The sequence below is a fragment of the Balaenoptera ricei genome, chromosome 1 (assembly GCF_028023285.1).
Source record: "Balaenoptera ricei isolate mBalRic1 chromosome 1, mBalRic1.hap2, whole genome shotgun sequence".
Taxonomy (NCBI): Eukaryota; Metazoa; Chordata; class Mammalia; order Artiodactyla; family Balaenopteridae; genus Balaenoptera; species Balaenoptera ricei.
In genome coordinates, this window is record NC_082639.1 from 133,179,772 (window position 1) to 133,194,242 (window position 14,471).

The following is a 14,471-nucleotide window of genomic DNA, read 5'->3' on the forward strand; positions in this document are numbered from 1 at the left end:
AAGGGGAAAGGGGGATGGGATGAATTGGGAGATTGGGATTGACATATATACACTATTGATACTATGTATAAAATACACAACTAATGAGAACCTACCACATAGCACAGGGAACTCTACTCAATGCTCTGTGGTGACCTAAATGAGAAGGAAATCCAAAAAAGAGGGGATAAATGTATACATATAGCTGATTCACTTTGCTGTACAGTATAAACTAACACAATATTGTAAAGCAACTATACTCCAATAAAAATTTAAAAAAAGAAAGTGAGAAAAAGCCAAAAAATAAATAAATAAAATAAGCTTTGGAACATAATACAATTTACTTACATGGGAAAATACAGTCCATGATGTTCTTTGCATCGTGCTAATTCCCCATCTCAGTGTCCAAAAGAGAGACCGAGTGGCTTGTTTTAAATATTCTGATTCTTTGGCCTGGGAAGTCAGTTTCCCTCTATTTCTGAGATGGTTTGGAATGTCCATTCAAATGGACATAAAATTTTGCAAGTGAGGCTTGAGATTAAGTGTAGTTCAACACTCCAGTCTGTTTTCTGTATAGTTCCTAACATGCTTTATATATTCAGCAAGTATTTGATGGAGACTATTCACATGCTTCTCATTGCACTTCAGTACACATATATACTTTCTATTTATATATCTAGTGTATATTTATATACTAGATATATACTATATGTGTGTATAAATATATATATATCTTCTAGTGAGTTCCATTCAGGTAGCAGGTATGACACTTGGGGGTTTCATCTTCTGCTATCACCTCTACTCTCCTTCAATTACAGTTGTAAAGTTCATTCTCCCCAGCACATACCCCACCCTTCAACTGTGAAACAATAAATGTGTAAATTCATATGTGCAGCAGAAGGCTCTCATAAATTGTTGTGGGTTCCTAAGCTATAACTGAGACCTTTGAGAAGCCAAGTGATAACGTATTCCTCTGTTCTGCAATGTTTGCTCAATGCCACCAGGTGGAAGCACACCAGCATTTTCCAGAAGGTGGGAACTAAGCTAGCCTCAACCAGCTTATCACAGTCATGGAAGCATAAACCTTTACTAAGTTTACTTTCTCTTTAAAATAAGATAATTAAGATAATTATCTTCTAAAGATAAGACAATTATCTTCTGAAGATAATTAAGTCAGTGAAATTAATGGAGATGGGGGAACAAATACATAAAACAACCAAAAATATTATTAATAAATTAAAAGCTAAACTACCCACAGGCAAGGTCTGTGTATCTCTATATCTGACACATTGTAAATAATAAATGAAGATTTGTTCTGCCATTCTCTAACTAAATGTAGCTACCTATTCTGTTCTCAGGTTCTGGCCATTCACTGGATAAAAACTATTTTCTTCATAAATTACCCTAGCCTACGTCTTCCAGACTCTCAGAGGCCCTTGTCCTATTGAACAATACTTTCATTTGTATTCTACCAGAATTTAAAATGGTATTCCTCTTACATGACCTGTGTGCCCATCAGGGTGAAGAAACTGCTACACTCAAAGAATATTTGTCCTTTCAATTAAACTGTTAATTTCCAAACGGGTGAAGAAGTGTGAGCTAAACATGTCATATTATCTCAATAACAGATTTTTCCTAGGTTTGTTCCTTTGGCACATCAGCATTTAAAAGACAGGTGGAAGATTTTCAGTCAAAGCTAACAGATTGTCCACATGTCTATCTCCTCCTCCTCCACAAAATGATAGTAATAAAATTTGTTAAATGTTGCCATTGCAACAAAGAGAATTAGTAACGGGTTCTCAGTGGGCTAGTGATGTCAGCAAACTTCTGCATGACAGAATAGACAGAAGATGGTAACTGATAAAGTCTGGCAGGGGAATCTGAAAGGCAGGGGCATGTGAACATTAGAATGGAGGACAGCTGAAAAGGGAGGGAGTTTCCCTATGGAACCCTGAAGAGTCTGGAGCTATGGAAGCCCAAGTAATGAAGAAGAGTGGGCGGCAAAGGAAAGCTGAAGACATACACATGCACTGAAAAGACTCATAGGAAGTTTATACAGAAGGATCTATAGTGCATCCCGTCCCCATTTACACACACACACTCTATATTCCACAGGGACATGAGTCCATTGGTAGGTAAAATTTGAGGACATTTTTCTCAAAACAATTGTAAATTCCCTGAGACAATCATCTTGATTCTGTTGTTTAGATACACTTCAGCATGACCCCAGCCTTCCCACCCAACTACTTTAAAGCCAAGCCCACCAGTTGATAAGCCTTGCTCACATACAAAATCCCACCAGTGGCATCACATTCTTAAATATGACTAGACACCCAAGAATTTGCCAGACATTTGAGAAAACCCTCCAAATAGAAGAGATAGTCCCAGGTAAATAAAGAGAACAAAAATGATTATCAAAAATAGATAATTCTTAGTACAGATGAGAATTTAGTCTCAAAAGGAGTAGAGAGGACATATTTTTATGCCAAAAGGAAATATAACTAAAAATGAGTATGGCCTATGCACTGATTCATCACAGCAGGAATAGATAGGCAATGTCCCAAAGTGATATTAGAACTGAAGTAGAAGTCCATTGTTTAGAGATGTACAGTTGACTTCCAAAAGAAGCAGCTAAAAAACTTAGAAGTGGTTGCCTCTGGAATTTAGTACCTAAAACTGTCATAATTGTTAAGATAAGGAACTGGAGAGGCCAGATGTACACAGAAGAAGGAATCCAGTAAGAAAGGGCCAGAAAACTAAGCAGGAGCACTTAGACTTAGGAACAAATACAGAGAAGCTACTTTTATCCAGGTCTTAGCTCTCCTTCTTTCAGCACTTTAGATAGATTTTCTAAAAAAGCAGGACTATACTGTATTAAATGTTCCCAAAGTCTTGTGTTTGAGGGGGTGTGACTGTGGTTGGCACACTTCTGAAGGGACTGTGCAGGGCATAATCAGTGTGCCCCATGGTTCACACAGCTTTATTCCTCTCTTGGCCTGTCCTAGGTCAGGTCTCCCCTCTTCCTCAAACATGCTATGCAATCTAGACATGGCCACACCTACTCTGTTAGAGACACACATCTAGACAGACCCTATCTGGCATCATTAGCAGCTTCCTTTACAAAGACACCTGCTAAGAGTTACACACCCACAAGTTCATAAGAAGGGATAATCAGAGAGAACGCTCAAGGCAAAAACTATAACACGATAAAACTTTAAGGCCAATCCTCTGTAAACGGTCCCCAGGTTCAGTGAGCTAAGCTGTGAGAAGTACTCCGCTGGTTCTAGGTACTTTCGTTATAAGGGTCTTTGCCATAGACATCTTTGTAGCATAACTAATTGGCCGTAAGGCAATTTTTTCATAAAAGATAAAATAACGAAAAATAAAAGGGGGACATTATAAAGGTCATAATGAAACATGAAAAATTAATAACAAAATTAAAAAGGCTTTCTTGAGAAATACAATTTAAATATTTGCATACAATTTAAATACATTTAAATTGTGTGTAAATTCGTGGCAATTCTGCCAAATAACTGATTTTATTTTGTGGGTTGTACTTAAGCACTTGTCTTTGAAGTCTTTCATTCATAATATGTTTTTTGCTTTTTGATTCATCTCCTCATTCAGCATGATAGTTTTTCTCTTTTTGCTAAAATTTCTTCCTTCATTTCATCCTTCATTCCAAATACCAGGATGCGTATTTGTAACTGAGCTTTGTATTGCGTTATAAAAACCTCTGCACTGTCTTTTGTTCTTGGCATCTTGCCACATGTCTGTTCATAGATGTTCCAAAGTTCTATGGGAAATGTAGGTTCAACTCTGCACCCCTGAGACCCTTAGCTTCTTTCTCCTCCAATGTAGTGTGCTTCAAAATAAGAAACCAACTCTTGGGGCAAATCATTGTCATCTCTCAGCTCAATAAAGCAATCAATAAAATGGCTAACTGAAAGAAAGTCTAACTCATTTCAACCAGTTGAAACCAAAGTGTCAAACCAAACAGTCTACTAGTTATTTTATCTTTCACAGCAAAATTGCCTTACAGACAATTAGTCATGTATTAAAAGGGTTTGCAGCAAAAATGCTCGTGGCAAAGATGTCTATGGCAGAGAAGCTTGTGGCAAAAATACCAGACACATACTCATACTCCTCCATCGTGCCCAACAGAGAAACAGAACACCTTCCCCCTTTTTTTAAACCCATAATGCAAAGGTGGTTCTTAAAATCTTGCCATTTGATAGAAAAAGAAATTTGGAATGCAAACCAAAAGAAGAGAATAGGCAGGGGAAAATAAAACACTTCTTCCTAGGGCCTAGAATAAATAGCAACCCCTACTGTCTGCTTCTAGATTCTTCTAAGTCATAGGACTCCTAAAATAGGGGGAGCCGCAGGTACCCTTACAAAGAATTATAGGCAGAAAGAATCCAAGGAAGACATCCACAGAAGCAGATTATCTTCCTTTCTTCTACTAAGACCATCACTCCCACATCCTAATTCGGTCATATCCTTGGCCCATGACCTAGGTCACCTCACATTCTTCTTCAGGAATGATTCTCTGTGTGTGTGTGTGTGTGTGTGTGTGTGTGTGTGTGTGTTTGTGTGTGTAAGACTGAGACAGGCAGACAGACAGACAGACGTGAGTAGGTCAAGCAAAAAGAGAGGCAAGGATAAGGGTATATAAGAGTAACACAAAGAAGGAGAAACAGGTCTTGGGATCTCCCTGGAAGGTTGACTTGAACTCTAACTTTGACCACCAAATCATCTACCTAGGAAAAGTCATAATTTGTCTTAGAGATAAGAAGATTCTGCAGGCCTACTAGTTTAGCAAACCTACATGTGGGAAGAGTCCTTTTTGTTTAAAGAAAATTGGTAATAATTCTCATACCTTCACAAAAGCAAAATATCTCTTCCATCTCTCCTTTCTTCTTTTATGTGTCTACTCCTCTCTCTGTTTGCATTTGATCTGGCTAAACAAATCAGTCAAGGTAAAAACCTAAATATTTGAGAAACCTATGTGTCAAGGAAGTTGTGTGCATGTAGGGGGGGAATATATAAATGTTTTGGCAGTAGGTTTGATAGCAGAAGCAAATGTTTTGAGTTTTTAAAAAAATTAATTTCCCTGGGAAGAATCAGAGCAATTCTAGGAAGAAAAGTTTTCTTCAGTGACTTACAGAGTCATCTAAAGTGTTTCATACATGGAGAAGGAAGCATGAAAGCTTTTGGATATTGACTCCCCCATTCCAGTATCCTAAGAATTTGATACCTACAAATAGCTACCTAAAATATAGACTAGAAACTAACATTAGTTGAGTCTCTATTATTGCCAAGCACTTTGCTAGGAACGTTCTTTTTTGTCATAAATGTTACCCCCTTAGTTCCCACAATAACTGTTACAAGGTAACATTTGTTATATGCATTTCACAGATGAGAAAATTGAGGCTCAGTAACAGAGTGAGGATTTTAATACAGATTTTGTGAACTCTGAAGCTCAACTCTAACCGTAGTCTGATATATATATCAGACACAAACATTTAATGTTGACCATGCATAGCAAATACATTTTTCTACTTTGTTTTTTCACTAGACAAGTGTTGATGTTCCATGTTTGGGTGTCCTGGCAGCAGAACTGTCTCTTTTGTGTTCCCATGTTGATCCCGCAATCACACAACAAGCATCCTTGGGAATGTATCACCTCCTCTGCATTGCAAAGTGTCAGAATGGTAAGAAAGATTCATCTTTTCTAAGGGTTACTAATAATCTGTTCCTAATTATTATACTTGTGGGTCCCAAGGGGGCTCTATGTCTGTAGATTTCAAAATCCTGCCCCAAGATCTATAGCTTCACTTTTTAAAATGTATTTTTAAATCTTTTTTAGAATTATTTTTTAAATGTTATAGTTGGTCCTTCAATGTCTATAACATACTATACTTAGATTAGTGTTGGGTGTTAATGATGGGGACAGGAATGCTGGATGGAGGCAGGGAAGAAAGAGAGGAAGAAAAATTACCAATGGGACTTTTTAAAAAGAGGCATACTTTTTCTCTGTAATGGAGTATCAAATAGAATACTCAGATTCTTGCTTCAATGGTGGGGAAAAATTAGCCCAAGACCTAAATAAATGCTGCTCTGGTCTGCCTAACAAAGCATAAGAGCAAGACCTTATAGTATCAAACTATTTCCAAATACTTTAACAGAGAATAGATTTACTGTCCCATAATAAAGAACTATTTAAAGATTATATATACTAATTGTTCTCAAGTCATTGGACATCAGATAACAAAGGACAATGATTCCTAATGAGATGGGAACAAATGAACAAATAAAGCAGAGTCTACAATTGACTGAGTTTACAACCTAGAGTAAGTTTCTAGGCTGCAGTCCAGAAAGGAGTAACCCAAGAGTCTCACCAAGTTGAAGAGACAGAATTGGGAATCCAGATAGATCAAGATAGCTAGAGTTCACAGGGCAAAGCGCCAGAAAGGAGTGCACAAAGAGAGCTCCAGAGATGTGCAGAGAGCCCTTTAACTATTTGGCTATGTAAGGATCAGAGCACACATGTGAGAAAACTACCTGAGGCTTGTGGGGGGGATGGTGGGGGTAACAACCAAAATGGTTAAAGGATCCACCGAATCCCGAAAGACTGGAAATGGTGCCCATGCCTATAAGCTAGAATTTAAAACTTCATAATTCATAAGTAATGAAGCAGAGTACAAAGAGATTTTGTCTCATCAAGAGGAAAAAATTATCCCTGAATTATTTTAGTGCCACTTAACAAAAGTTAAAAACAAGACCTAAAATTATCAACTGATCTCCAAATACTTTGTTTATCAGAAAAAGCTCAAGCTTACTTCTAGGAATACAAAAATTCCATCACTTAACAAGTTAAAATGAACAGTTTGGACAAGTTAAAATTAACAATGTCTGACATGAAACAAAAAATTACCAGGTATGCAAAGAAACAAAATACAACCCACAATAAAAAGTAAAATGAATAAAAACTGACCCAGAAATAACACAGATGATAGAATTAGGAGAGTCATTAAAACAATTATTATAACATATTCCATTTATTTAAGGAGTTAGAGAAAAAGATGAACATACTAATGAGAGACAAAGAAAAGTCTCTAAAAGACCCAAACTGAACCTCAGGAGATGAAAACTACAATATCTGAGCTGAAAAACACTCTGGCAGGGATTAACGGTATAATCTTTTTTATTGAGGTATAGTTGATTTACAGTATACACAATATACATTTATAATAGGTGTACAGTATATTCAGTATTTATACAGATTTTACTCCATTAAAAATTATTATAAGATAATGGCTATAATTCCTTGTGCTATTAATATTTCCTTGTTGCTTATCTCTTTTATACATAGTAGTTTGTATCTCTTAATCGCATATGCCTAATTTGTCCATCCCCTCTTCCTTCTCCACTTTGGCAACCACTAGTTTGTTTTCTATATCTGTGAGTTTGTTTCCATTTTGCATATACATTCATTTGCATTTTTTATTTTTTAGATTCCACATATAAGTGATATCATATGGTATTTGTCTTTCTCTGTCTGTCTGACTTATTTCATTAAGCATAATATTCTCTAGGTCCATCCATGTTGCTGCAAATGGCAGAATTTCATTCTTTTTTATGGACGAGTTTTATATATCTATATAGATAGATAGATGATAGATAGATAGAAGATATATCACATCTTCTTTATACATTCATCTGTTTATGGGCACTTGGGTTGTTTCCATATCTTGGCTATTGTAAATAGTGCTGCTATAAACATAGGAATGCATGTACTTTTTCAAATTAGTGTTTTCATTTTTTCTTCATTTTACTTTCCTGGATATATACTCAGGAGTGGAATTGCTGGATCATATGGTAGTTCTATTTTTAGTTTTTTGAGGAACCTCCATAGTGTTTTCCATAGCGGATGCACCAATTTACATTCCCACCAACCCTGTACAAAGGTTTCCTTTTCTCCATACTCTCTCCAACATTTGTTATTTGTAGACATTTTCATGATAGTCATTCTGACAGGTATGAGGTGATATCTTATTGTTGTTTTGACTTGCATTTCTCTAATAATTAGTGATGCTGAGAATCTTTTCATGTTCAACAGTGTAATCTTAAAAGAAGCTGGGGCTGGGAGGGGGCAACATTTCATTCAGAGTAAAGGTAAGGTAAGGATTGTAGCAAATTTCTCATGAGACAATGCAAGCCATAGGCAATGAAGTAACCTCATAATGTACTGAAAGAAAAAGCTGTCAATCTAGAATTCTTTAACCAGCAAAAGTGGTGCTCTTTCAAAAGCAAAAGTGAAATAAAGACTTTTTAGATATACAAGAGCTGGTAGAATTTATCACTAGCATATCTGAAGTATGAAAAATATTTCATGAAATTATTCAAGAAAAAAATGATGTCAGATGAAAATCTAGGTCTACATAAAGGAATAAGGAGCACTGGATTGCAACTATGAAGGTAAATATTAAAATTTTCTTCCCTACATTTTAAATGAGAATCAACTATTTAAAGCAAGCAAACAAACAAACAAAAACAAACAATGTAAAAGCTAAATATGTGACAACAATATCACAGAGGCTTGAAAGAGGGTGAAATATGAGGTTCTTATCCATAAATTCATAAAATATCACTTCAAAGTAAACTGTGATAAGTTAAAGATGTATAATATAAATCCTAAAGGAACTACTTAGCTAATATAACAAAGAGTTATATATAATAAGCCAAAATGGAGATACAATAGAATCATAAAAAATACTTAATCAAAAAAAGACCAAAAAAGAAGAAAAATAGAAAGAAAAACAGATGGAAATATGGAAAACAAAAAGTAAAATGAAGACTTAAATTCACTCATAATAAATATAAATGCTCTAAATATCTTCAATGAAAAGGCAAAGATTATCACACTGGACAAAGAGCAAGACTCAACTATATGTTGCCTATGAGAAATCTACCCTAGATGTAAAGACACAAATAGAATACAAGTTAAAAGTTGGAAAATGATATAACATGCTAACACTAGTCAAAAGAAAACTGAAATGACTATATCAATATCAAAAAATACACACATTTCAGAGCAAAGAATGTTTCCAGGGAAAAACAGGGTAATTTCATAATGATAAAGGGGTCAATTAATTAAGAAGACATAATCCAAAACACTTATGTACTTGAAAATGAAACATATTAAAATAATCAAAATACATTAAACAAAAGCTGATAGGACTACTATGAGAAATAAATCTACAATTACAATCAGAGAATTCAATACCACTTTTTCAATAACCTATTACACAAAAAATCAATAAGGATACAGACCTGAACCAGCTAGACCTAATTGACATTTATAGAACACTCTACCAAAAATGGAAAAATAAACATTCTGTTCAAGAAAAAACCAGAAAATTTACCAAAATAAACCATATTATAGACCATAAGACAATCCTCAAGAAATCAACAGGTAGTTAAGTCGTACAAAATATGACCAAAACAGAGTTAAATTAGAAATCAAACACAGAATTAACACCATACAGAAAAATAAACTCAAAATGGATTAAAGACCTAAATGTAAGACCAGGTACTATAAAACTCTTAGAGGAAAACATAGGCAGAACACCCGTTGACATAAATCGCAGCAATATCTTTTACAATCTGCCTCCTAGAGTAATAGAAATAAAAACAAAAATAAACAAATGGGACCTAATTAAACTTAAAAGCTTTTGTACAGCAAAGGAAGCCATAAACAAAACAAAAAGACAACCTACAGAATGGGAGAAAATATTTGCAAACAATGCAAATGACAAGGGATTAATCTCAAAATTTATAAACAGCTCATGCAGCTCAATATCAAAGAAAACAAACAACCCAATCAAAAAATAGGCAAAAGACCATACAGCTGGCCAACAGGCATATGAAAAGATACTCAGCATTGCTAATTATTAGAGAAATGGAAATCAAAACTACAATGAGATATCACCTCACACCAGTCAGAATGGCCATCATCAAAAAATCTACAAACAATAAATGCTGGAGAGAGTGTGAAGAATAGGGAACCCTCCTACACTGTTGCTGGGAATGTAGATTGGTACAGCCACTGTGGAGAACAATATGGAGGTTCCTTAAAAAACTAAAAACAGAGCTACCATATGATCCAGCAATCCCACTCCTGGGCACGTATCTGGAGAAAACCAGGATTTGAAAGGATACATGCACCCCAATGTTCATTGCAGTGCTGTTTATAATAGCCAAGACATGGAAGCAACCTAAATGTCCATCAACAGATGAATGGATAAAGAAGATGTGGTACATATATACAATGGAATATTACTCATCCATTAAAAAGAATGAAATAATGCCATTTGCAGCAACATGGATGGACATAGAAATTGTCATACTAAGTGAAGTAAGACAGAGAAAGACAAATATCATATGATATCACTTGTATGCAGAATCTAAGAAAAAAATGATACACAAATGAACTTATTTACAAAACAGAAACAGATTCACAGACTTAGAGAATGAACTTATGGTTACCAGTGGGGAAGGGTGGGGAGGAAGGATAGATTGGGAGTTTGGGATTGACATATACACATTGCTATATTTAAAATAGTCAACAAGGACCTACTGCATAGCACAGGGAACTCTGCTCAATATTCTGTAATAAACTAAATGGGAAAAGAACTTGAAAAAGAATAGATACATGTATATGTATGATTGAATCACTTTGCTGTACACATGAAACTAACAAAACATTGTTAATCAACTATACGCCAGTGTAAAATAAAATTTTTTTAGATTTTAAACAAGTTAAAAATAAATAAATAAATAGAAGTGGGGAAAAGATTTATTCAAGTTAAACTTTTATCAACTTTTTAAGAAATGGAAACTCTGGCGATAAATTTTCAAATTTTAAAAGAAAGAAAGATATCTGAAAATTCAAAATATTTGGAAACTAGATAACCTGTTTCTAAATAATAAATGTGTCAAAAAAAAAGAAATAACAAGGGAAATTTAAAGCATTTTGAACTAAATGAAAATGAAAATATAAAATTTCAAAATTTATGGAATACAGCTAAACAAGATCCCAGAGGGGAAATTCTTAGCACCATATGCCTACATTAGAATAGAGAAAAGTTCTTAAATCAATGACCTTAGCTTCTGCCTTAAGAAAGTAGAGAAAGAAGAGCAAATAAAAGCAGAAGTAAGAAGATGAGAGGAAATAATAAAGACCAGAATAAAACCCAATAAAACTAGAAAGCAGAAAAACATAAAGGGAAAGCAATGAAGCCAAAAGCAAATTCTCTGAGAAGATCAGGGGAGAAATAAGAGACACAAATTACCAATATAAGGAATGAGAGAGATAATGTCACTAAAGATTCTATGGGTATTAACAGAATAAAAAGTGACATTATGAAAAACTTTAGGCCAATAAATTTGACAACTTAAACAGACAAAATTTATTGAAAGACACAAATTACCAAAGTTCACTCAAGAAGAAATCGATAATCTGAATATTCTATATCTAGCAAAGAAGTTGAGTTTGTAGTTTAAGATCTTCTGCAAAGAAAAGTCCAGATCCACAGGGAAAACTTCAGACTGAAACGATCTATCAAACATTTAAGAAAGAAATTATACTAATTCTATACAAATTCTTCCAGAAATGGGAGGATGAGGGAATACTTGCCAACTCATTCTATGAGGCTGGCATTATTCTGACACCAAAATCACACAAAGACATTACAAGAAAAATAAAACCAAAAAACTACAGACCAATGTCCCTCAAGAACACCGATGAAAAAAATTAATCAAGCTTAGCAAGTCAAATAGTACACTAAATAAAAAGAATAATATACCATGGCCATGTGGAATTTATCCAGAAGTGCAATGTCAATTTAACTTTTTGAAAATCAACCAATGTAACATACCACATCAACAGATGAAAAAAATAACCATATGATTATTTCAATAGATACAGAAAAAGTACTTGACAAAATTCAACATCCATTCCTAATAAAAACTCTCAGAAAATTAGGAATAGAAAGGAAACTTCCTCTACTTGCTAAAGTACATCTATGAAAAATCTACACCTAACATCATACTTAATGGTGAAATACTGAATGATTTCCCCAAAAGACCAGGAAAAAGACAAGGATGTGCACTGTCATTACTTCTGTTCAACATTGCTTTGGATAGAATAGAATAAAGAGTCCAGAAATAGATCCACACATGTATGGTCAAATGATTTTTGACAAAGGTTCAAAGGCAATTCAGTGGAGAAGGGATAAACTTCAATAGACATTGTTGGAAAAATTGGTGATTTATATGCAAAAAAAGAACTTTGATATATATCTCATAAATGCATAAAAGCTAATTCAAAATGGATCGTAGGACTACATGTAAAACCTAAAACTATGAAACTAGAAAGAATCTTTGCACCTTGGATTAGGCAAAGATTTCTTAAACATAACCCCAAAAGCGTGACCCATAAATGAAAAAAAAAAAAGATAAATTAAGTACCTCTGCTCTTTGAAAGACACTTAAGAGATAAGCCACAGACGGTGAGAAAATATTTGCAAATTACATATCTGATAGAAGAATTGTATTCAGAATTTTAAAGGAACACTCAAAACTCAGTAAAAAAAAAAAAAAAAGAAAGAAAAAGAAAAAACAAGCAACCAAATTAAAATAATAATAGTAGATTTGAACAGTCATTTCACTAAAGAAGCACAGATGACAAGGATGCACATCAAAGGATGATCAATATACAGTCATAAAAGAAAGGTAAATTAAAACTGCAATGAGGGTTTCCCTGGTGGCGCAGTGGTTGAGAATCTGCCTGCCAATGCAGGGGACACGGGTTCAAGCCCTGGTCTGGGAAGATCCCACCTGCCGCGGAGCAACTAGGCCCGTGAGCCACAACTACTGAGCCTGCGCGTCTGGAGCCTGTGCTCCGCAACAAGAGAGGCCGCGATAGTGAGAGGCCCGCGCACCGCGATGAAGATTGGCCCCCGCTTGCCGCAACTAGAGAAAGCCCTAGCACAGAAACGAAGACCCAACATAGCAATCAATCAGTCAATCAATCTTCAAAAAAAAAAAAAAAAAAAAAAACTGCAATGAGACACCACTGCACTCCAGTTAAAATGTCTAAAATTGAAAAGACTGACCATACAATGCGTTATTAAAGGTGTGAAGCAACTGGAACTCTCATACATTGCTAGAGGGAATGTGAAGTGATGCAACAGCTTTGGAAAATAATTTGGCAGTATCCTAAAAAGTCAAACACACATCTACCATACGATCCAGTCATTCCACAGCTTAGTGTTTACCTAAGAGAAATGAAAGCAAATATCCATTCAAAGGCTTGTACGTGAATGTTGATAACACCTTTATTTGTAATAGCACCTTTATGTGTAATAGCCAAAAACTGGAAACAACCCAAATGTCCACCAAAAGGTGAATGAATAAGCAGATGATGGTATATATGTACAATGGAATAGTATCCATCACTAAGACTATTGATACAAGAAAAAACATGGATGGATTGCAAATAATTTTGCTGAATGAAAGATTCCAAACAACAAAAGAGTATATACTAAATGGTTCCACATATATAAAACTGGAAAATACAAACTTGACAGAATGCAGATCAGTGCCTGCCTTTGAATCAGGGAGTAAGATCTGGGAGCAGGTTTGATCAATTACAAAAGGACATGAGGAAACTTTTGGAGGGAATAAATCTTTTTTTATTACAGTGATGTTTACGGGCACATACATATATAATAACTTACCAAATTAGACACTTTAAATATGTTGCATATTGGTTATATCTCTATAAAGCTGTTAGCAAACAAGCAAAGTCATTTAAAACCTACCTTCTCTAGAACAAAAGACATCTGCACCTGAAGCTTATGTTGAGGGCTTTTCTCTTTCTTGCTGTACCACTCCCCCAGCTCTTTGCAAAATGCCTCCAAGTCTGCTCTTTTACCAATAGACACGTCAACTTAGCAGTAGCTCTTCCATTGCACTGAACAATGCATTTGATGGCCTAAATGTACTTGATATTTGGTCAACTTATTAAAATTATCTATGTCCTTTATTCATACTTCACAGGCCTCTCTTAAACACTTTTTAAACTCTGGGTCAATGTAGTCATAATATTTTATGTGACTAAACTGTTAGCAGAGAGTTAAACATTCAGAAACTTTAGACTTCCAGAATTGGGCAGGAAGAGGAAATTAGAAATAGCAATGTTATAGAGGAACCAGTGATCAAATAAAAACCTTAAACTCTTTTCCTTAATACAGCGGATATTGCAAAAAATAAAAGTACAAAGTATGATAAGCCTGGAAGTCATTGCCTCCTGCCTTCTCCCTCTGATATAGAATTTCTACCCAAGATCTTGCAAAGAGACAAAAGTAAAATTGCTCAGGTAACTTAGCCACCACTTTATCCTATGGCTTTTGTTTCATGTG

The 14,471-nt window shown here is 34.9% G+C and overlaps 1 protein-coding gene across 1 annotated transcript in view; it reads left to right on the forward strand.

Moving 5' to 3' along the window:
- The window catches only part of MROH9 (maestro heat like repeat family member 9), a 69,270-nt gene that overhangs the window by 13,089 nt on the left and 41,710 nt on the right, over window positions 1-14,471 (forward strand). Inside the window, exons 6-7 of the mRNA XM_059929695.1 lie at window positions 5,561-5,696; window positions 14,304-14,428. Coding sequence (XP_059785678.1) covers window positions 5,561-5,696; window positions 14,304-14,428 — 261 coding nt within the window. The remainder of the gene's footprint in view (window positions 1-5,560; window positions 5,697-14,303; window positions 14,429-14,471) is intronic.